Source organism: Sciurus vulgaris, assembly GCF_902686455.1.
Source record: "Sciurus vulgaris genome assembly, chromosome: 16".
In the NCBI taxonomy this organism is placed as follows: Eukaryota; Metazoa; Chordata; class Mammalia; order Rodentia; family Sciuridae; genus Sciurus; species Sciurus vulgaris.
The window spans coordinates 16,429,432-16,453,740 of NC_136477.1; the positions used below are offsets into that span (position 1 = coordinate 16,429,432).

The 24,309-nt window shown below is 55.7% G+C and overlaps 1 protein-coding gene across 10 annotated transcripts in view; it reads right to left on the minus strand.

Moving 5' to 3' along the window:
• The window catches only part of EPS15L1 (epidermal growth factor receptor pathway substrate 15 like 1), a 93,475-nt gene that overhangs the window by 3,676 nt on the left and 65,490 nt on the right, over positions 1-24,309 (minus strand). For 3 of the 10 annotated variants that reach the window (XM_079114963.1, XM_079114968.1, XM_079114967.1), the window contains exons 21-24: positions 23,467-23,549; positions 16,371-16,503; positions 13,775-13,822; positions 1,711-1,916 (exon numbers count right to left, since the gene is read on the minus strand). In XM_079114963.1, the coding sequence (XP_078971089.1) occupies positions 1,711-1,916; positions 13,775-13,822; positions 16,371-16,503; positions 23,467-23,549 (470 nt within the window). Of the gene's footprint in view, positions 1-1,710; positions 1,917-13,774; positions 13,823-16,370; positions 16,504-23,466; positions 23,550-24,309 lie in introns of those variants that run through there. The other 7 variants (XM_079114965.1, XM_079114966.1, XM_079114970.1 and 4 more) reach the window with 7 other exon arrangements.

The following is a 24,309-nucleotide window of genomic DNA, read 5'->3' on the forward strand; positions in this document are numbered from 1 at the left end:
TGACCAGGCAGGGCGAACAAAGCCAGCGAGAGTCCCATCTCTCACTCTCCCCATGCTGCCAGGGCGGGCCTCGGCACACCCTCTGACCTCCCCTGGGAAAACCTGGGCCTTCGAAGCCGGGAAGGCTTCCTGAATAAATGGCAGGGCCACGGCTGGACTGGGGAGAACTCGATTTTCTGCCTGGCCACAAAGGTATTTTAAAATGGGAGTTAACTGCTCTGGAATGACCAGAACTGTCAGGCCAAATGATGGCCCGACAGCTGGGGTATTTTTTTTTTTTTTTTTAAAGATCTTTTCAAAGAATAAGCCCTTTGGGGGTGGGGCGGGGGTCACAGGAAATAGAACTATGTTTCAGAAGAGCACAGTCATTTCTTCAAGTTGCTCTTGAACTCCATTTACCCGACTCTTCTCTACTCCAAACTGCCTGAGTCATGCAAGAAGAGCTGTTTTTTTCATTGGCATTTCGTATTTTTCCACCAGAAAATAAACCAAGTGCTATTCAAACCACTCCATAAGCAGGTTTTGTTTCTGGTTTGATTAACAATGTTACCCGTTGCACACATCCACCGGGTGCACCGTGGACCACGTCCAGCTAACTGTAGTTGTAGGCTAGTCACAGTTCACCAGCAGCCAGGGGCATGTCAGGATCTTGGGCAATTTAAATAAGCCACAGGATGGTGGTGCACGGTGGATCTCACCAAGCTGGCTCTGAAAAGAACTGGGTGTTTACTGTGTATTGGCAGAGTTGTTTGGTCTGTCTGTCTATCTCCTACCTACTTATCTCTCATCTATCCATCGCTGGGGACGGAACCAGGGCCTCATGCGAGCTAGGCAGCGCTGTACCACTGAGCCACACCCCAGCACTCAGTCTGTTCGAAACGGATGTCCTGGGAGCCAGGGCATCTGTGATAATCCACCTCACACCCAGCCAAGGAGCGAGGTATACAAAAGGTCATGCAACCCATGGTGGAAGGAATGCCGGGAAGACATCTGAAACTCCCAGAGCATGAGAACTGTGTCCTGGGGACAGTACCGAAAACACCCTAAGGTGGCTGAATTCAACAATCTGGAGACTCCACACAGAGAACACAAGGTCACGCCTGCAAGATCCCAGGATCAGTTTCTAAAAAGGCACTTGATTTTGCTAAAGAGCTTTTGTGAGCTCTTGTTTGGGCCAAAGGAAGAGGCCTGAGAGGGGGTGTTCTAGAACAGCCTTCTCACTTCAGCGTAGCAGACCACCAGAAAACAACCGCCACCTATCACGCCCCCAGGCAGGACGTCAGAACTGGTGCACACAGACCCGCAAGGACACAGTGGACCCCTGGTCTCACTTCTGCAATCTTGTTATCACCCTTGGGAAGCATTTGACATCTTGGCTTCCAGTAATCAATGAGCAAAACACCTCCCCATGACATGGATGATACAGAGTGCCCACCAAGGACAGAAAGGGGCACGGTCTGCCGCCACCCTGCTGGAAGAAAACGCGCCCTTACCATAGAATATCCGAACTGTAGCTCTTTTTTTTTTATTGAGAAACTGTTTTCCTTACACAAGCGCCAGTACAGAATAAATAACACAAATGACAGCAGGAGTTACCGAGAGGCATAAATAAGCTGGGAGGTTTGCCACTGGAAAGACAAAAAATAACCCCAGAGAAGCTGCGAGCGGAGGGCGGGAGGGGGTGGCGCGCAGGCGCAGGACTCAACTTACAGAGGTGAAGTCCGCAAAGCCCGAGGAAGAGGCCTTAGAAGGCTTAGCTGAAGAGGAGGGGACAAATGGATCTTTTCCACTAAACGGGTCCCCAAACCCCTTTTTATTTTGGAAGGGGTCGCCGCTGTCAGCCCCGAGTGGCTGGAATGGATCGGGGGGCTCAGGGAAGTCTGCAGAACCAAGCTGGCTTACAGGTGTACTTTTACCTGGAAAGTTTAGGAGAAAACAAAAACAAAAACAAAAACAAAAACAAAAAAAAAAAAGGAGAAAAGAAAAGAAACACAGTTACTCACCACGGACAGAGCAAAGTGCTCAGTGGGGCCCTTCTGCCCCTCCGGGAGCCCTGGGGAACCCCAGCTTGCATATACCAGGCAAGCGTTCCACCACTGAGCTACGGCCCCAGGGCAGGGGCTCAGCAAGACTGTGAGCGACACACACACACACACACACACACACACACACACACAACAGTTGAGATGACACACACACATATAACAGCTGAAACTCAGAGTTGTCTTTAAAAAGTTTACATGCAGACGGTTAATAGTTACAGGCATGCAGCTAGACGGGAGGGTTCTATACAGCACAGCAGGGTGACTATGGTTGACAACTAATTACATATTTCAAAATAGCTCCCAGAGAGGATCCTGAATGTTCCCAGCACAAAGAAAGAATAAAGGAAGCAGTGGAAAAGCCAAGCCCTAACCTGATGGTCACACAATGTGTCTTGTACTGAAATGTCACACTGTACCCCATAAACATCACGATTACTATGTGTCAATCTGAAAGAAAGAAGTATATTTAAAAAGAAAGTTTATATGCAGGGTGTTTCAAAGAGATTCATTTTAGTGAGGTAACACTTTTGCTATCACACTGAGTAAAAAAAAAAAAAAAAAAATCAGTGGCTGAGCAGAAAAATATACCACAAGCTGCTCACGAATAAGAGGGGCAGAGCATCAGCTGCACCCTCAGGATCAATGCGCTAGTTGGGAGGGTCAGGAGGCAGCTCATCAGACAACCCCTTCTAGTGTCCTGGGGTTAACTTTTTTCCTCCGTCTCTTGGGTGCTGGAGGCTCCAGTGAGTTTGCTGGGGCCTTTCTGAGCTTTTGCCCAGCAGATGACACCAGAATGCCTGGGTCCTCACGCTGCATGCTTGGTAAGAGGGCAGAGAGGCATCCAGTGATCCCTGCCATCAGAAACCAGAGGCCCCTCAAATGCTGCTTAGTGACAGGAGGCCCCATCTGACAAACCCCAGCTGTCCTGAAACCTGCAGTTTTACAGACCAGGCCTGACGTGGCTATCTGCCCGATGGGCACCCAGGCGGTCAGAGCGCCCAGGGGAGCAGATGTTTGACTTGGTCAAGCGGCAGCACCACAGGTTGGAGACTTGATGATACTCGACACAACTCGTTTGTTAAGTGAGCTGCTAATGTTGGCCTGCAGTTTCCAAGTTCATGTTCAAAGAGAAACCAAGAGCTGCCTCTTATGGTCCACAGTTGACCCTGGACTTTTGGCTGCAGGTCCAGAGAATACCTTGGCCCCCAGTCGCACCTGCTCCCTGCAGCATCTAAGCCCAGACACCTGCCTTTGGCCCCTGCAGAGCAAGCTCCTCCAGCCTCCAGCGAAAACACCCTCCTCTCTGCCCGCCCAGCACACCAACCGCCCAGGTCACACTTCTGAGGGTTGCAAGCTATTCCTAAGGGCTCCGGGCCATGGTCTGCATCTGCCCCCTTTATCCCTGGGGCCTTACAGAAGGCAAGCAGCTGAGGTCCAAGTGGCCCATTGTCTTATTAGTGAGTGAAGCGGGAATGAAGAGATGGGGGGGTCAATCGAGGTGACATCCTTGGGGCAGCAGGGTCTGCTCCCACCTGGAGGTCACCTTGGCACCCTTGGCCACACACCTGAGAGCAGGTGGGAACCCTGCACAACCTCTCCTCTGCAAACAGCAGTTTACTTATGGCCTGAATGGGCAGTTCTGGGCCAGCTGGAACCAGGACACCGTGATGTCCAACATCGGAGCCCCACGCTGCACTCAGCTTTACGGCTTGAGGGCGTTGCCCAAGAAACGAGTGTCACAAGAAGGCCGGGCCATGACCAGGAGACGAGAGCTGGGCGAGGGTTCTGGGGCCTGTCACAGGTGTCCAGTCCCGACACTCAGGGAGGGCGCCGGGATATCTGGTGGGGCTATGGGAGCGTCAGTGGCTGGATCCCTGCCTGCAGCCTGGTGCAGCTGCTGGTCTCCTGCACGTTCAAGGAGACACAGTCCCCCTCCTGGTCTGTGCAGGGCTCAGACACCCACTTGTGGGCAGCTCCGCCCTGAACCTGGGAACACAGCACCTCTGTGCCTTTGGCCCTGCGGGGTTCTGCCAGGTCACCTTCAGGCCCAGCCCAACCCTGCCTGGCACCAGGGGAGGCCTTTCCAGGTTCTCGCTGTTGCCAGCAGTACCCCCGCGAGCCCATCTGTAGATGATTCTGGAAGTGGAGCTGCAGGAGTGGAGGGTGTGCCGACTGTTGTCTGGCACGTCTGTCTCACTGTCCCCTGGGGCACGCTCAGGACAAACACAGAGAGGCGAGGGTGCAGCCTGGGCTCCAGCTCACCGCCCCACCCTGCTACCAGGCGCAGGCAGGTGGGTGGGCTCCCACCAAGACCCTGGCCCGGAAGGTGCTGTGGCAGCCTGTGCAGCGAGGGTCAGGGCTGGCCTCCCCACGCGCCTGACTTCCCAGGCGGCCTCCACACCCGGGGTCTCCTTCCTTCTCTTCTATCTCCTCGTGCCTGGTTGGCCTTGGGCTCTGGGCCACTCTCTCTGCTCCCTCCTCCTCCTCCTCCTCTCCCCCCACCCTTACCTCCCAGGGCTGCAGATAACTCCAGGACCTGGCCCCGTCACAGCCTCCCTGTCCGGTCCTGCTGGCCTTGAAGAACTGCCTCTCTGGATGTCACCTCCCCCAGCAGGCCCACTCTCTGGACTAAGGGAAGAGCCGATGGGCAAGCCAAGGCCACCAGGACTGCGGGCACTGGAGAGGGGAGTGGAGGGGCAGTGGTGTGGAAGGGCCCGCCCAGCCTGCCCAGCACTTTTTAACACCATGCTGTGCCCTTGAAGACAGTGGGGAGCCAGGGACACCCGGGGCTCCCAACCTCAACTCTGCACCCCGAGCTCCCCCCAGACCCTGGAGAGTCCCTCCCCTGCTGGCTGCTCATTCTCGCCTCCTTCCTGTGAGGCCCATCCACCCAACAAGGCAGCTTTTTGGCAGGGGAGCTGATCCCTTCTCTGCTCGGGTCTCTCCATGGTCCCCCACTGCCTAGCATGACATGCCAGCCTCGTCCATGCTCCCTGACCCTGTTGGCCACCTGTCTGGCCCTGTCCAGCTCTGGTCCTTCCAGCACGCTGGTCCCTGCAGAGTGCTATCCCCGCCCCACCGTCTGGCAGGGACTCCTGTCTATTCCTCTGCAGCCCCTGAAACACCCATAAGATGCTTACATGTTTCTCTCCGTTCACAGGACATCCACTCCACAAGGCTGAGGGCTCTGCTGTCCAACCCTGGGTCCTTCTGCCAGGGACAGGGACTGATTGATGGTTAAATGTCCCTGGTTGAATGAAACTTCCTTTTTTCCTTTTATTTTTGTAGTGTTTGGGACTGACCCAAGGGCCTCACGGAGGCTAGGCAAGCGCTCTACCCCTGAGCTCACCCCACCTTTGTTTTTTTGTTTTGTTTTGTTTCAGAAACAGTATCTTGCTAAGTTGTCCAGACTGACCTCAAACTTAGTCCTCCCGCCTCTGCCCCTGACTTTGATGGAAGCTGTATAACATGCAAACTGGTGGCCCAGCCGGCCTCAGGCCTGTGCTACCCCTGTGGCACCTGGGAAGCCCCGGTGATCCTACCCACCTCTCTTCCCAGCCTCATTTCCTGATGAAGAGCCCAGAGCCTCCTTCTGGTAACCCCCAACCCAGGGCTTGCTTCCTGGCGCTGCCCAGGACCCTCCGCCTCGAGCCCGCCGTCCCCCACCAGGGGGCCCCTCCAGGACCCTCCCCCAAACACACAGCCACACCTGGTTCGGCTTTGCTGGCATAGGTCTGGGGTGGGGGTCCCAGGCCTGAGACAGGACCGGTTGTGCACCCAGAAGGCCGTGAGGAGGCTCAAGGACCCCACGCAGCCCGCTCAGCTTTGATCGCCTGATCCAAGGAAAGGAGCGGGAATGGGCCAACTGTGCCCCCAGTTCACGCCCGGAGGTCCTGCCCGGCACCTCACAGGAGGACCATCTTTGGAGACAGGGTCTTTACAGGACTGAGTTAAGACGAGGTCACTGGCTGGGGTCCTCCTAAGAGGAGGTTAGGACGCAGACACGAACTGAGGGACAACCGCGTGAAGACACACAAGGCCAAGGACAGGTCTCAGAAGGAACTATCCTTGCAGACACCTCGATCCTGACCTCCATCCTTCAATCAGCGAGACGACGACGTCTGCCATTTAAGCCACCCAGCCTGAAGACTCATGGGGTCACAAGGGGCCTAGCCTGCATGGCCTCCAAGGGCAGGTGCCTGCAAGGACACGCCAAGTCCATAGCCTGCACACGCATCCTAAGGGATGGGGACACGGTCTGGCTTTCCTCCTGGCCCCACACTTGCAGGTTTGCATGGGGAAGGGACGGTGCCCACAGTGTCCATGTCCTTGTCCCAGCCGTCTGCCTGCCATGCTGCCACCCAGCTCGGCCAGCCTCCTGCCTCTCTCCCTGAGTTTACACGGCCTCTCCCTTCACCTGGAAATCCCCTGCTCCCGCCACGATGCCCGCACTGCTCTGTCCGCATCCTGTGGCACCGGCCTCTGGCATCCCCAAAGCTGTGCTTCCTAAGAGCCGGGCTCAGCACCACAGGTGCAGCAAACGCAGCTCCAACCAGAGCTCCGCACAGGAGGGGCTGAGGCAGGTCCTGGTGGGCCAAGGGCCACCTGAGTGGATTCCACAGGTCCCCAGAGATCCGGGGGCCCTGTGGGGACTCGGGGGAATAAAGGCATGTGGCCCTCCTTGCCTGCGGGACAGGGCAATGCTGACTGGTGCGTGCTGGGGGCTGGTCACTCCTCAGACACTAATGTGGGGGGGCCACGCTGGAAGCCCCACAAGCCTGGGTGGACACTGCTCCGTTTCTCGAGAGCACTTCTTGCAGGGTCTGGTCACCTGGGAGGTGTGCAAACATCTGGGCAGGGGTGTGGGGGAGGGGACCCCAGCCAGGCAGCCGAGAGCAAGCATCAGCGAACAGAACATAGAAATAAACCAGTCAGTTCTCAGCAGTTTTTTTTTTTCTTCTTTTCAGTAAATAAGACCTCTTCCTTCCCTGGTTTGGGGGATTTAAAAAAGAAACCGGTTTTCTGGGAGGGGCAGTTAAGAATCCAGCCTGCTACGATTTGAAGCTGAGGTTTTTGACAAGCAGAGAGATGATCAGAGATGAAAAGCATCGTTCACACCAAGAATCCCCGGCGCCTGGTTTTGCCCTGTTGCCGAAACCGTTGTTATTTAGAAATCATGACTATGTTCATATGAAACCAGGGCACCTCAACTGCTCACCTCTTGTTTTCAGAGGGGAAAAAAACAACAACAAAAAAAAACGGTTTTCTCTCAGTGTCTGCTTTTGGAGCTTCGGCACACGGGCAGCACTGGGTACCACTCTGGAGCTACAGGTCTGGCTCTCCACCTTCCACGCCTGGGATCTGTGCACAGAGCTGCCGTCCCCACGGCACCGACCTCGGCCCAAACTTCCCACTTTGCGTACCCAGTTATTTTTAGCGATCGTACTTTTCAAACATTTTCGGACTAGTTCCTGCTTTTATGTAACCACTTCTGCTAACTCCTTGATCGTTTTTCCGATTTTCTGAGGTGGCGCTTATCTCAAACATGACGAGATCACTTTAACTGACTCCCGGCTCCCCGAGAAGCAAATTCGTGTTGCTCTTTCGTGGCTCCTCCGGATACCGGGAGTAAGAATGGAGGGTTACGAAGTCCGCTTAACAGGGGGTGAGAAGTCCCTTTTGATACCCAGCATGCGGAATGGGCCCATCATTCCTAGATGTCTGTCGTGGGAGCCACCTGATGCCATAGCCAGGGGCAGGTGGCACATTCAGACAAATGACATGACAGACCCCCGCCTGGGGCTGCTGGCTCTCCACCCGTGACCCTCAGTGAGCCGGGAGAGGAGCACAGGCTGAAGGAAAGGCAAAATAGAACTTATTTTCAAACCACAGCAGTTTCAACAGTTACCCAAGCGGTGTACCGAAACCACACACAGGACTGACTTCGGCGAAAACAATACGAACCCAATGGTTTACCACAGTGTGTGCTGAGAAAAAAAATTATTTGGTGACCAGCTCCACCCTGGTAGAAATTTAATTCTATTTCTCAAATAGAATGGAGTGGGCCTGGCAGCAGGAGCGGAGCTCAGCTTCTGCCTTGTCCACCTGGCTCTTTAGGAACTGCCTGAGGGGACCCAGAGGTCCCAGTGGCCCCTGAGGGAGGAGGACGCTATAGAACCTCTGGAAGGAGGGCGATTCCCTAGCTGAACGTTCTTGCTTCAAGAGTTAAAGGCTTCGGGTGATGCAGGGTCTCTAAATTTGATTTATAAAAATATCAAAGGTACAAGTAAGAATGTTCTAATCAGACACTTGCTGGGCTCTGTTTATGCCATTTGAGCTGTACTGGAAAATGCAGTTCTGTGAGTAGAAATAAATACAACAACGACGATGAAACCCCAAAACAACAACAACAAAAAAAAACGCAAAGGTCTGTGGGCGGCTGCCCCTACCCCCATCATTACCCTCTGCAACACGCGACATTCGACAACTCCCATCCATCCCAGCACAAGACGCCACACGACTGTCAGGTCCTGACACCCTTCAGCCCAGCCGTCATCCATTCGCAGGACATGGGATGCCACACGGCTGTCACAGACACCACACGACACAGAGTCCACAACTGTGGCTCACTGCACAACACAGCCTTCACACACGGCCGCCGTGCATCTGACCCCACGCCGAGCACACCACTGTCCCTCGTCCTGCACACACCAGGACTCCCGGACACCGTCATCTGGCCCTCACAACTGCCAGGTTTCCCAAAGTCACACCGCGTGGGGCAGCTGGGGCCTGGGGCGGGTGGCACCCTGTCAGCTCCTCCCTCCACAGCCTGCCCGCAGAAACAGCTTAATGGGGAGGAGAGGGGACCAAGACAGCACGTCTGTCCGGTGTATATCGTTTAGAATTTGCCATCACTCAGGGCATTGACTGAAAAAGACCGCTTTTCGCCCACGGATTTCAGCATCTCCCTCTGGCTCCCGTTGGGCAGGGAAAGTCATTTTGAAAAGCGCAGCACACAGCCAGGTACCGGGCTTGCGGGCGAGGCGTCCAGCCTGCACCGCCCTGTGGTGCCCTCGCTCCTGCACGTGTGCACAGACAGCAGACCCAGCAGATCAAAGTGGTGCCAAGCAGCACAGCCCTGGAGATAAAAATCTGAGGTCCCTGCGATCGCAGCATTGAGATTTTCCACTAAAAATATTTACTGAATTTTAAGAAAATCTGCTCAATGCATTGAAGGGAACAGGATGAGGTTTGGTTCTGAATTTTGGAGAAAAGCTGAATAAATATTTACGCTTATCCACCTGAGGCTGGTGTTTTGCTCCCCTGGGAGGGGTGTGAGGTGGCAGGGTCATGGAAGTCCCGCCAGGCTGAGGAGCCCTGTGGATGGGGTGTCATTCCAACTTTGAAAAGAAGGAGAAAGGGGACAGAGTGGCCACGCCTTCGGATCTGCAAAGACAAGTGTGGTCTGAAGTGAGGACTGCACCTATCCAGAGGGCCCCCAAGGGCCCCCATGGCAGTCACACGAAACCTGTCCAAAGAGGCCACTCACCCTGGAGGAGGAGCACAGGGGAGGGCGCGGGCCTGGTGTGACTGGATTCATGAACTACGAGTCCATCTTCACAACAGGAATCACCCAGACTGGCAGGTCTCCCAACTCGGGGTTGAAAAGTCACATCTGCCCTGTGATGGGCACCTCTGACCCTCTGCTTGAGCAAGGGGCTTCCCGGGGGGAGATGCTATCTGTTCGCCAGCCAGGTGGGGGGAGCACTGCATCTGCACTTGCTGTGCAGCCACAGGGCTGTCTGGGCCCGGGCTTTGTTCCTCCTCATACAGAGTGCCAAGGCTGCCAGAATGTCACCTCTGCAAATGGCAGGGACACGCTGTGGCCACATTTAGCAAAACTGCCACAGAATTTGGTGTGTGTGGTGGGTCTGCCTGCCCAGGAGTGGGAGGGAGGGAGTGGGGCGCAGAGCCCGCCGGGAGCTCCCGTGGGTGGGGACCCAGGGAGGGAGGGGAGTCTGGCGGAGGGTGGCTCCCACTCTCTCTACAGCCAGATCTCCTCAGTCAATCACGTGCACGTGCTACCTTGCTGTTTGCTTTGGCAGAAGGAGGGGGCACTGACTGGGTGCTCCAAACGTGAGCAATGGAAAATGAAGGACCCTATTCACCTTGCCAGAAAAGCAGGGGGCGGCACAGGGGCCGCAGGCCAAGGTGCATGGAGTGTTCCACAGGTGGAGCCTCAGCCAAGCACCGGGCTGGGGGGCTGGAGCTCCAGGCCTTGAGGCAGCCCAGCGGGGAGAACCAGGCAGCATGGTAGCTCCTGTCTGTGCACACCTATGCTCAAAGGCAGGACAGGAGTCCTGTGTTTGTGTCCTGTATCCCACTGGCAAGCCCCCAGGAACCTGGCTGGCTGAGCCCTGACCCCACTGCTCTGGGACTCCAAGCCTGGGCACTGGCACCAAACTGAATAGCAGGTGACAATCGAGTCATATGACACCCACTCGACCTGCCCTCTGGGTGCAGAAAGGTGGGTGTGTGCCAAGGCAGGCAAATGCTTCTATTTTCAAACACGGTCAACTTTGCAGAACACTAATCACCGCAAACAGCAATCTGCCTGCAGGAGGTTTCAACAGAAGACGCTCCAAAGAACATGGCATCCCTCCCACTCCCCAGTGGTGCCCATCCCGGGCAGGGTGCCCCCACCCTCATCTGCATGCTGTCAGTCAGTCACACCAGCACTGGGACGGACCCTCCAGAGGCCGCCAACAGCAGCAACTCCTGGGGCAGGGGAGCTGGCAGAAGGGGGTGTGCACCAGGCTGGCTACCATAGGTGTCTCAGGAGCCTCCCGTCCTGGCCGGCTGGCAGGGAAACGCCAGAACTTCCCAGGCTCCTGGAGATGGAGGAACGGCCTGTCCCCTTCTACACCTTCACATGTACCCACCAAATTATCTTTTTGAGATCATCGTGGGAACGGAATTAAAGTAGTTAAGTTCAAGGCTAAGGTGCTAACCACATGGTTCAAATGGAGATGCCATTTTAAAAGTGGATCTTATGCAATAAACAAGAGGTTGGCACATAACGGGAGAAGTCATTGATCACCCTGGTTGTGACCTGGGACTGGGATTTCAGAAGAGGGAGCCAAGAGCACACAGGAGCTGGGGTCAGGTAGGGACTCAGGGCTTCTTGGCCATGTCTACCTGACATGGTCAAGATGACCAGAGCAGGAAGAACTCAGAGCCACCCTATGTGGACCCTGTGCACTGTACTGGAGGGGACTCATTTGCTAGGGGAGAAATGACTTTTTTTCCTTCGTGTTTTGAGCAAGCACTTGAGTCAAACAGGACACAGGTTCAACTGCACCCTGTACTACTTAGGTAAAAGCTGTGAACTGCTTTGTCAGCAGAATTCAGGGAAGGGGCAAAAAGACATGGGAATCTGTCAGTGCCCCGCTTTGTTGGGAGGTGAAAAGGTTGTTAGCAGTAATAAAATGATCATTAAATTGAGGAGAGGTTAAAGGTTACTGGCTGGTTAGCTGGTGTCACTCGGGCGCTGCAGGAACCGCAAGGCAGGGCTGCGCTGGCAGGAAGTGGCAGGGTGGGGCTGGGTCGCAGGATCCCACTATCGCAGCGAGGCCCTGAGGCCCAATCACTGACGCCCACACAGCCGCTTCCTGCACTTAAAAAAAAATCTGTTTCTCTCTTTGCAAATCAACAACTTTTACCTAGAAACTCTTCAGCGGTGAGTTCTGACTGATCTCGATCTCTGGTCCGTTGCAGAAAATACACCATTGTTTACCTGGGGGAGGTGTGTGCGAGCTAACTTTAACTGACAGGTTTCGGGGCTGCCTGCCCAGTCTGTTTTGCATCTGCCTCAAAGAAACCAGTTCTCAGGGGCCCAAACAGACATCTGCTGGTTATTTAATACCTTGATAGACCTTTCTAGAAAAGACCTCCAGGCAGAGAACTGAGTGCTCACAGAGGCCCAGGCTTCATACACACCCCAGCAGCTGACCCTCAAGGGCCCCTGAGAGTATGAGTACTGGCTTGGGCTGGAAAGGAACTGATTTGAGTACCTGGAAATGGAAGGTTTCTTGACTGTGGGACACCTTGAGGATGCTCGATGAGGTCCCAGGTGGAGGGGTCCCTATGGCAATTACCTTTCAGGCCCAAATTCATCCATCTGGACATGGCAACAGGTGCTGATCACTGTTATGTCAATTAAACCTCAACTGAGCTTCAAACAAAACAAAAGCAGCTCCTGCGGAATTTGCAAACTGCAGCCTCTAGCACACAAAAGCGCCAAAGGCACCACACGTGACTCAGACCCAAACCTGCTTTGGTTCTATATGAGTGACGATCTGGAGGGACCCTGGAGCCAGCTTGAGGCTCAACTCCTGGCATGCCGACATCGTTCAAGGGAAAGGATTCCCGGGCGACTGCGATCTCATGGAGGAAAGGGCCCCTTCCCTAACTTTCTTCAGGTATTAGGTTGCCTGAGGCCTGGCCTCTGCCTTTCCCAGGAGAGGTGCCCGTGGAAGAGCCCGCGTCCTGGTCCCTGTACCAAAGGGGGCTGCATGTCACACACAGCACTTCACTATGCAAATCGTCCCCCACACACCCAGCTGCTGGGCCTGCACTGGCTTCCTGTTCAGGTGAGGAAACTGAGGCTTGGCACGGCTCAGACAGGTCGGGCCCTGCAGGGAGCTGGCGGCAGGGCTAGCGCCTGCATGGAAATCCTCACCCCAACATCCAGAAACCAGTCCTAGCGAGCAGCCTCTGGACTCTGGTGGGATAGGTGGCCCACAGGCCAGAGGGAAGCAGCCCCTTAGAGGCCCAGAGGCCCAGCAAGGTTCTGGAAACTTCCAGGTCCCCTGAAGTGGACAAAGCCTGGGTGGGAATGTAGCAATGTCAGATGCATTTCAAATGCAGGATGGCAAGATGACGGAAAACACATTCCTCTACGTGGTTTGTAAGAGTGCAGGTACGATGTCATGCAAGTGAACTGTAAGAAAAATCACTGTCACTGAACTCTGTCAGTGCCTTAACTCTGCTGAGTCACAGGGGCTTGCAGGGAGCTGCGCACCGACCTCACCCTCCTGCCCACTCAGCCACACTGGGGCCAACACTCCCACTACAGAGCCCCGGAATGCCTAGGTGTGATGGTGAAGGTGGTCATTGCTGTGTGCTAGTCACATGGTCTCCCCAAGCACGAGGGGAGCCAGGTCAGCAAGAAGGGTGAAAAAGCATATTCCCTTGTTAAACTTTATTTTCTTAAAAAACAAACAAACAAGGCAGACATCAGCTTGGCTGCTGTCTTAAGCAGTCAAGGAAACAAGAAAAGTGCCCTGTGTTTTCCTGATGAGCTCTCTGGCCAGCTTCATCCAATGCCTCTCTGCAGCCCTGTCTGCAGATCCCCAGGTTAAGGCCCCTGCTGCTCCTGGGTCTGAGAAGCTATGCAGTGTGCAGTGTGGACAGGAAGCAGGAAGGGAGCTGCGCACTGCCAGGCTCTTAACTCCCCGACCCGCTGTCCACTCCATGCATCCCCGCAAAGAGCCAAGTGCTTCCCCATCAAAGTGACTTATGAATGGGTCGACGGAGGGGTCCCATGTCTAGTGCAGGTACACCCGCACAGCTGGCGGCTTTCACACGGTTTGTTAGAGGTTAGTACGAAAGCACACTACAGAGGATACTGGAAGCTCAGCGGCAGCCACCACACAGTATGTACCTACCACCCAGCAGCATGTACAATGCAGAATTTCTCTGTTCAGCCATTGCTTCTGGGTAAAAGAATCAGATGAGAGATGCTTAGGCCCCCACACGGACAGCCTGCAGCTGCTCACACGCTATGATGCTGCACACGCACGGGACAGGTTTCAGGGCTCAGCTGCTCGCACCTGGGTCCCACTGCTGCTGTCTGTGGGAGCGAGTGGCAGAGGCTTGGGGAGGGCAGGTCACCAGCTCTAGACCTGGCCTTGCTGCCATCTTACTGTGGGACCTTGAGCGGCCCTCTCGACCTATCACTTCCTTTTCCTCTTCTGGAAGATGGGCATCATGTTGCCTGCCCTTTTCAAGGGGTTTATTAGGCTCTGGGGAGACAGGAGTAGGGCTTCCTGAAGGAGCATGCTGATAAATTTCGGCAGAGGGCACTGGGCACCCATCCCTCCCCAGCACTTACAGAACAAAGAACAGTAGCCCAGAGCCACAATGACAGCCCGAGAACCCCTGGAACTCAACTCACAGACTGGCTCTTGAAAAGGCTTCAACTCTGAAGTCAGGGACAAGGAGGTTGTCCCAACTCTGGTCCTGAGCATTTAACTTTTACCAAGTACTATTCTCTGCTTTCTAAGTCCACGAAAAGCAGAAACCAACATGGGTGAGTAGGCAGAGGGAGACACAGGGGAGGTGATGACTGAGGGAAAGTTCAAAAGCAGAGCCACGCTGGGTTCAGGTAAGTGGAGGGGCGGGGTGGCCGTTTCTATGAAGCACTGAAAATGAAGCCTCGTACCTGCTAGCTATCAAGGGGACAGCTCCTCCTTGAGGCCCAAAAACTAACACTGCTCTGCACACGTCGTGCATGTCATGTCAAAGTGCATATGTACAGGTGTGTGCACGGAAGTACACTCTGAAGAGCGTGCATCTGTGGGTGGGTGTGGTGTGTGAGCAGAGTGAGCGAGGCTTGCCCATGTACAGGCATGCACCACAACAGCAGGTGACTCACAGGCAGACAGGCTCATGTGAGAAGGTGCATGTGGATACACACAAGTTCATGTGTGCATGCGTGTGGGGGGGTGTGCACACATGCATCTGTTTCATCCTTCAGGCAGAGTGAGGAAACCTCGGGCCATCCCATCAGGACTCTGTTTAGGGTCCCTACGAGCCACCACCTCTGCGTAGGATGCAGGTGGCCTCTCCCAGATGGAAGGGAGCGCCTCTGCTGCTTTTGTTTTCCTCCAGTAAACGTTCTGACACGAGGCCTCAAGAAACCATCTCTACCCATTCATCTCTGCAGGTAATTCATAGAAAATCTGCTCTGAATCCCCACGGCCCGTTGGTCAGACTTTCCCTCATGACTCATCTTTAAGGCAGCTAGTCCGGCCACCAGAGCAGGGTCCCTGTCTCTGAGGGAGAGCCCTGGCTGGCTCAGGCAGCAGCAGGAGAGAGGCAGTGTTTTCAAAATAGGTTCCCTGTTGTCTGTGTCTACTGGCAGGCAGACCAAGTGCAGGAGGCCTGGCCCACCTCAGGTCAGTGACCGCGTGGAGCTGGCACTCCCGGCCCGAGTGCATTGCTAGATCTACCCGAGGGCCGGCAACATGGGCGAGCAGGCCTCAAGTGGCACCCACAGGGTGGGCTCAAGGGGAAGGACAAGCTGGGGCTGGACGGTGAGTGCTCCCTTCGCCGACAGAGAAAGTGGGGAGGGAAGGGCTGGCAGGGGAGAAGAGGCAGCCCTGTCTAGGGGCAGCCTGGTGGCAGAGGCATAACCAGAAGGTGAGGCCATGGGAATGTGCTGGTCCTGTGGCCACCACCCACCATGCAGGGAGGGTGCAGGTGAGGCCGCCTGAAGGCAGAGGAAGGCAAAGGTGGCCCAGGCCAGGCACTGAGGAAACAACCAGGGGGGTGGACGAATGGGTTGGGAAAGCTGTAGTGACTCCATCTGCCACTTGAAGTGACAGCTTTCTGCTTTAGCGTCCAGTAAACTGCCCTGTTGGCCCAACCCTGACACAAGAGCAATCCCAGCTCGGGATTCCATGGGCCCCCTCCTGAGAGCAGGGCCAAGGACCAAGCCTAGGAGAAATCGGTGGCACTGCCACAAGGGAGGCGCAAGCCCTGCAGGAACCCCCTGCACAGAGGGGCCGCTGAGAGGCGGGTGGGAGCAGACGGCGCCCAAGCTATCCTGCCGCCTCTCACAGGGAAGACCCCGCGCCCTTCCCTGGACCCTAAACAGCCAGAGAAGGCCAGGATTGAGGGGGTGGTCCAGCCACCCCAGGCCCTCCCTGAGCCTACTGGGCAAGTGTGTGGTGGGAGGGGACAGACCACAGCAGCGCTGGCTGCTGGAAAGTGGCTGCTTGCCGAGGGACAGCCAGGGTGTCGATGGCTGCAACTCAGGCAATCTGGAGCCAAGGTGTCCACAGGCTGGGGACAAGGGCAGGCGGTGGGAGGCACGCACCACGCACACACCATGTTTGTGGGGACCCGGCCACTAGGCGGAGGGGGACCCTCTTGCTCTGAAGGGTCTGCTCTGTGCTGGGCTGGTCAACAGAGGGGCCCTGGTCCCCTACCGCCCTGTACCCGCAGGCAGGCGGCTGCGAGAGAAGAAAGTGTACTGACCGCTGGGCGGTTTAGGCCGAGGAGGAGCGGGCTTCTTCGGAGGCAGAGCAGGAGTGTCCTGTTTACTTTTAAAGGGGTCATCTGAGAATCCTGCCCCTCCCAAGGAGGAGGTGAAAGGGCCAGAAGTTGGGGGCTGTAAGAGAGGACACGAAAGAGAGGCAAAACAGTCATTAAAAAGCAGGCAACGGAGTCCACCGGAGAGCGCCCACGCACCAAGGCAGCCAACTGGGCTGCACCGCACAGCCTGCCTGCCTGCCTCCCCAGCTCCCCGCCTTCGTCTTCCTCCACCCTCAACAGCAGGGGCCCTCTGGCTGTGAAGAGCAATCACCGCACATACAGGGAACAGAGGGTGGCGCTGTTCCCGGCAGGCTCACATCACTCAAGGGCACCCCTGCCCCACGTCGGGTCCTTCCTGACTCCTGGACTCTCCATGCGGGTCCCCTCGGCCTCCTGCGCCTGCTCAGTGATGCAGCCCCTTTGCCTCCCTGCTGTCTGGTGCTGGGTTAGACCCCACGTGCTGCCTCCCTGCTGAGCCAGTACAGTGGCCACCGCCTTTGGTTAGTGACAGCTTTAGGCGCTGGGTCAGGAAGCTCCTCTGTGTCCCTGGGCTGCCCATATGCTGCTGCCTAGGCAATGACTTGGGTCCAAGTGCCTCCCCCACTGCCTGGCACGTTCTGCTGAGGCTTCTCCCACCTGTGGGCTGGATCCCTGATCCCTGATTTGGTCACTTCTACATTTACTGCAGCAAACCCAAATCGGACCACGTCAACCTGGCTTTTAAGAGTCAGACAGCTGGTGGAAGGGTACACAGGCAAGCGGGGAGACGGGGGATCGCAGAAATAGGTGCAGGAGGGGTGGGCAGGAAGGCTGGTTGGTAGAGAGGCAGGCAGGCAGCGGGGAGGGAACTGCACCAAATGGCCCTGACACATCCAGGGACATTCTCTTCGAGGCATGGGCCCGCCTTCCCCCTCACTCTCTGCCCTTGTCCCATCCCCTCAAGACACCCCTTCGGTCTCTGGAACTGCTGTGCCCCATGCTGACTTGGCCAAGCCCCTCTTCCTCAGAGACTGGCTGGACCCTGCTCTTGCCCTCCCCGCCCCCCCCCCCCCCAGCTCTCTCTGGGGCCCTTCTTGCCAACGACACCTGTTTTGGATGTCCTGCTATCACCAAAAAAGCCACTTGTCACACTGCTGGGATGGGCTGCCAGGCCTCTCCCACTTAGAGGGCAAGCGTCTGGCCCCTCCACTCAGCTTGAAGGGGTCACCAGCAGAGCATCCGCCTCCAGGGGGTGCTCTGGCCAGCACCAGAGGGCAGCCAGGAACTTTGCCTGACAGACTGATGAGCGCCAAGGACCAGCCCAGCCCTGGGTGTGAAGGGGGCTGGAGCTTCTCAGGCCAGAGAAAATCCCTCCCTACTTGAGGGTAGTGAGAACATTTTACTAAAACAAAAAGCAATTAAATGTTTAGTAAAACAGAAAACAACTACAGTTTTATTAATATAGAAAATAATGCACTCTTACTAAGTATAAAATAAATATAAAAATATCTTTTAAAGATATTTATCTTTTAAAGATAAATAACTAAAACATAAAATAGGAAAGCATAGGACAAAGAGAGCCGCTACTCAGAGGAGGCGAAGGGAACTGGCAGAAATAGGTGGAATGATAACATAATCCCGGAAGGTCACAGAAAAGAGGAGAGTGTGGGGACAGGCAAAGCCCTGGCGGGGACGGAGGAGCCAGCAGGGCAGCCGGGGACAGACACAGGAACACTGAGGAGCACTCCTGGGCTTCCTTAGAAAACCCAGACCCAACAACTGCTGGAGAATGGGAGGAGGTCCGCCTCCATCTCTGGCATCTAGCCCAGAAGATGCAGCCACCGCAGCCTTCAGTACCTATGCCGAGATGTGGCCACTAGAATCTAGTCACAGTGTCACCTCAATCTCTAGTGACAGAGTTGAGGCTGCCAGCCAGGCAGAGCTGTGTCAGGGATGGCACAAGGAGATGGCCCAGTGTTAAGGGCAGCCATCCCTCCCCAGCAGCAGGCAAGTGGAGGGCCACGCAGGAAGCAGCCCTACCCACCCCAGGAGCCCTCCCCGTTCCCTCAGCTCTCCTGCTGATCTCACCTCATCTTCCCAGCGGCCCTGGGAGGGAGTCCTACTGCCACCACCTCCGTTTACGCACAGGGACACTGAGGCACTGGAAGGAGATGCGCTGCCCCAACACACAGCGTGGGGTGGACCGGAGGCTGCATCCTCAACCTCCCAGGCCAGAGCACCAGGTACTGTCCTTGGCTGCTGATGCCCACTCTGGTCAGACTGTCCCTAACCAAAGGCCCCTGGAGGAGATTCATGGATGCAGGCAAAAGACAGAGCCAGCTGAGGGTTGGAGAAGCAGATACTTCCTCCTGGAGAACATGAGGTCCGCCACCCCTAGAAGGAGAAGTCCCTCCTCCCCTAAGGACAGCATCCTTTTCAGTGCCAAGGGCAGGGAGCTCATTTCAAAATGTGTCGCTTGAGTTTCAGGAATATCTGCCCAGTCAGGCTGCACTCGGTGGTCTGAGTAGAGGCTGGACTCCCAGCCCTGCCCTGATCACTCTGCCTTGGCTTCCCCACCTCTAAGATGACAAAGACCAGAGGCCAGCTCTTTCTGCATTGTGTTGCTGGCAGTGGAGAAAATCAGCACAAGGATAGCAGAGCAACCACTGCAGTTCCCTGCTCTGGGATCACTTTCCTGTTTCAGTTACCCACAGTTCCAAAATATTCAATGAAAACTTTCAGAAGTAAATGATTCTTCAAGTTTTAAACACCTTTTATCACATCATATTGTTCTAGCTGCCTATTACTAATCATTGCCATTAATCTCTACTACACCTAATTTGTAAAAAGCAAACTCTATCAGAGGTATGTACAGAGGAAAAGTGTCCTGTACACAAGGCTCGGTCCTCTCCAGGGTCCCAGGCATCCACTGGGGGGCTTGGGGTGACTCCCCATGGTAAGGGGGGACTCCTATAGTATGCCAAGCACACTGAAGTGAACAGAGTTCCTTTCAATGCCCACAAGCATCGGAGAAGGCTGAGGGCCGGGATACAGCTCAGAGGTGAGGCATTTGCCTGGCATGCGTGACAACCTGGGTTTGATCCCCAGCACTGCCAAAAAAAAAAAAAAAAAGGAATGCAAGAAGGTGCCATCTGCTCCCAACACCCTCTTTGGACTGTCCCCCACTCGCAGCTGAGCCTACCTAGAGCAGCAGGGTGAGGAGGGAGGGTAAGAGGGGGCAGAGAGCGGGCAGTGCTTAAGTTTTGAGTGGGCCATCTGGGGTCTACAGAGAAGAATGAGAGGGGTGCTGGGCTGCCTGCTGGTGCTGTGCCACCACCAGAGCATGACCGCAGGCCCAGGACCCACGCGCTTGGCTTCATGGCTTCTGCGATAGGCAGGCAGGAATTAAAGCCATTTTCTAAGCAGAAAGGGGAGTATACAGCAGGAGGCCGGCCACCAAGAGACCCCAGCTCTTGTCCTGGCTGCTGGGGAGGCGGTGGTTGGGAGAGGGGTGCAGTGGATGTGGCTCCCCAGGTCGATGTGCACGGTGGTGCGCACTGCGTTCTGGGCTGTCTCCCAACTCAGCACAAGCCCCTGGTGACCAACGGGTGTGCTGAGTCCTGGAGCTCATTAATGGTGAGATCTGGACACGGTGAAGCCAAGGCTGCCTGACCCCAGGCTGGCTGCGGACCCTGGGCTGGACACACACAGCACCTCCCCCTGGGTTTAAGCCCACTGAGCCAACTGGCTCCCTCCGAGGTGACAGGCTCCCGACCACAGGGTGTTACAGCCCTCCCAACACCACGTCATGCGTCATTTCCGAATCCCAGTTTTCATGACTTCAGGTTTCCCAAGAAGTCTCCTTTGGGACTCCGCTCTTTCCTACTTGGGTAGTCACTTCAAGGAAAGTCACTATTTTTAGAAAGGTTTCCACAGGGCGCGGGGGCTCTGAGCCAGGCCAGGGTGAGGTGTGCTCACGGTCACAGAGGGACGAGGGGCCGCGGTGAAGAGCAGCTCTCTGAGCGCTCTCAGCCCACTTCAAGAACGGGCTGGTTGCTGCAAACAGCTCTGAACTTCAGTGAAGCACCAGAAACGCAAAGCCCGGCTCTGGAAGCAGCTGAGCGCGCTGGGTGGGGCTCAGGCAGAGCCTCGCTCACTGAGCACGTGCGAGGCCCCAGTTCCAGCCCCAGCACCGCGAAAACAAAACAGAACAAACGCAGGCGAGAAGGCGCTAAAAATGGGCTCACCACCAAGGGTGTACTTCATAAGTGGCCTCTTTGGGGTGAGGGTGGGAAAAGAAGGCAATGTAAGTAAGTTATCTACTTATTTTCAAATGCCTTCTGAAAACTTATTTCGGGGGATTTGTTTTAAAGCAAGTCCATGTCACTGAGACTTAACACTGTCTAGAAAACCTCCCTGGGTGGGGGTGGGGGCCTGAAGAACCACCAAAGGAACCTGCTGATGTCTTCCCCAGCGGAGCCAGCAGAGGGAGGACACTAGGACTGGGGGGGACACCGGGTGCATCGCCACCGCCCCGCTCAGGTGGGAAAAGGCTGGCACTGTTGTTTCTTTTCTCTTCTTCTTCTTCTTTTTTTTTTTTTAAAGAGAGTTAAAAAAGATCCTTCTTGCCACTTTACTTTCATTTCCCTCCACGTTTTATTTATATCCCCGATGTTGTTCTTGAAAAACCGAAAGGTAACCAAAAGGAAAAGCAGAGAGCTCTGAGGACAGGATTTAGCTGTACAAGTGTCATGAAATCAGGAGCCAACGGAACGGTGGAAACAAACAATCTGGTATGGGACACCAACTTTCCATGGCCCTGTCCAACCATCCTGGCCTGGCGCCAGGAACAGGAAGTGGGACTGACTACATCACAGCTGCACATGTGTGGGGACAGCCTGACTTCAGGGTACGTGAGCAAGGAGGGGACGACCACCAGAAGGGGAACTGCAATTATTTTAGTTAGAATGGGAATGGGCAGAGGAACAGGGAAGGGCCAGACTCTGGGGACAGACAGAGGCCATGCTGCCATCCAGGCTGAGAGCCCCTCCAGGCTGGCTGTCCTGCCTGGCCACTGCAATACCTCCACACGGCTTTTGGCTTGGATGCATCTTAAAACAGGGGTCCTCACTCATGCTAGGCAGCCTGTGGAGGCCCTGTCCTTGTCCCAGCTCAGGCCACTGCTAGTTGTCATGCCATTTGTTGGTACTGATCATGAGGATGGACAAGAAGGGTCCCAGGTCTCCCTCTCTGGAGCCAGCCTCCCTCAGGAAGACAGGCCCCATTATGACAGCTTGAGGGACCACCTGGACCCCTTCCTTTGAGACTGCTGCCACCATGTGGCAGAAGTTTTCTGATTTCATGAACAGGTTTCAGCTGGCTGGGAGCATGTGTAGAGCCGCCAAGCCCAAGAGCAAGCAGCAGGGGAAGGCACGCTGCCGGTGCCCTCACCAGCTCCACGTGGCGCGCGGTGCTGCAGGGTGAGGGGCAGAGGCTGTCCCCTCCCTGCACTAAAAGACAGAGCCTGCAACTCAGCGCCAGGGCCACGGGTGCCCTGCGACCAGTTCCTCAGCGTGAGCAGACGCTCTGCCTCCGGCCAGGGCGGAATAGGCTCCGCAGCCAGTTCCCACTCACACGTTTCTTTGAAAACCTGAATGGAACCTCAAGGGTTTCTCCGAAGCCCTGGGCCACCATCACACGCTGCTGTTGCTGCCAACCAAAGCTTTCGGCACCAGAGACTTGTTTGCTCCACCAGCTGAGCGAGCACTGAGTCAGTGAGCCAGGACACTGGGGATTTGGCTTGGTGGGGTACCCAGCTTGGGGGCCTTGCAGGAGCATGGGAATCCCACACCGGGGGACCTGTCTTTCACTTGCCCATCCTGTGTGCCTGTGGGTTTTGCATTCACAGATTCAACAAACCTCAGATTGAAAATATCTGAAAAATAACTGTCTGTACAGAACAAGTACAGACCTCTTTTCTGTCATGGTTCCCTGAACAACACAGCATCACTGGGTACAAAGCGCTACACTGCCTTAGGTATGCTAAGCCATCTAGAGATGGTTTCGGGTCTTCAGGAGGATGTGGGTAGGTTCCATGCAAATACAACACTGCGTTACATAAGGGGCTCGAGCATCTGCAGGTTTTGGTACCTGAGGAAGTTCTGGAACACTGCCCATGAATACTGAGGACCACTGTACACCCAGGGCTCCCTCCCACCCGCAAGCCAATGGCAGCACCCACAGAGGATGGGTCCAGTCACTCTGGGTGAAATTCCCCACTCCCATCCCCCTCACCATCATCTGGCTCACAAGTCTTCCCCAACTGGGATAGAGTCCCCAGGAGGGGGACTGTGTTCTGCTTGTGGTCACCTCCCTCTCTGTGGAGTGCTGCTGGCACCTGGGCAGGCACTTGGTAAAATTTGGTGAGGTGCATGAAAAAAGCAGAGCCCACAGCAGCAAGGCTGCAAGCTGTGGCCCATGGAAATCCCAGGACAGGCGCCACCCTCACCTGTACCCAGGGTCAGGTCCAGCCACAAGAACTATTTCCAGGGCTCTTCCTAACAGCTCTGTTCTCGCCTGCACGTCTGTCCGCAGCCTGGCCCTCACTCTGCAACCCCTCGGGAGCTACATCCTGGCAGCTCCAAGCAGTCGCGCCCACCTTCTCTAGACACTTCATGCCTCGGGTCTGCTGCCCACAACCCTCCTGGGACCTGTGTGCCTAATGCCTTGAGTTCCTCTTCAGCTACGGAGGTGACAACTTGATGATCTGCAATCTGACACTCATCAGCTGCGAGTGGAAGCAGGGGAGCCAGGGCATCCATGCCACTGGGAGGACCTGGGGCCTAGCCAGCTTCCCAAGGAGGGAAGGAACTGCATCCGACCCCAGTCATGGGTGCTTTCTAGGCCCCGACGCTCACTCCGCACCTCACATGAGGACCCATTTCAGAGCTTGGGAGGGGCTGAGGAAATACATACGTGACACCACACACTGTGAAATACACACGGCACCAAGAGGCACAAGACGCGGGCAGAGGCGGGGGCTCCACGAGAGGGGCTTTACCTGGGACATCTGGCTGAAGTCAGCGAAGCCCTCAGCACTATTGAAGGACCCACTTCCGAAAGGGTCTAAGGTTCCAAAGGGATCTGCAATCGGCACCAACAAAGTCAAAGTTACAGGTCGTGATCACAGCATGCCTTTGGGGGTCAAGGAAAATACTGGATGGCCCTGAACTGGGAGATTCGGAGGCTGCACTCATGCACTGGAAGCCTGTGTGCAGTGAAGGTGCTTGGCACAGCCTCTCTGCCTCCGATGGCTCATGGCTTCTGTACCTCAGAGACACAGCATCTCGCCATGACAGCTGGCTCCGAGAGGACCAGTGCAGCTCAGTCTTCAAGGGGCCATAAGCTCCTGTGGGGCACGGCCTGCTGGCTTGCTGGGCCTGGAGGGGAGCATGAGAGGGAGAGTGGGGCCACTCGAGGGCCACCGAGACGCAGCTTATCTAGGCTGTCGTCTGCGGGAGGGATTTGTCCTTTAGTCGTACTTTTGAGACAGGGTCTGGCTCCGTTGCCCAGGCTGGCCTTGAACTCCTGAGCACAAGTGATTATCCTGCCTTATCCTCCCAGGAGCTCAGACCACAGGGAGAGATGGCTGCCAAGCCCTCTCCGGCCCCAGAGAGACTTGCACAGCTGACCCACTCTGGTACCACGCTGCCCTAACCAACAAGTGCAAGCTGCTAGGCAAAGCAGCAGGGCCACGCCAGGCCTGTGCCCAGAAGGGGGTCGTCTTCAAATGCTTCCTTACTTTAAGCATAGGGGTGCACTTAATTTTATGCTGGGGGCTGAGGTTCCTTCAAACTTAGAAGACACAGCACAAGTGAGAACCCAGGGTCCAAGTGTGGATTCT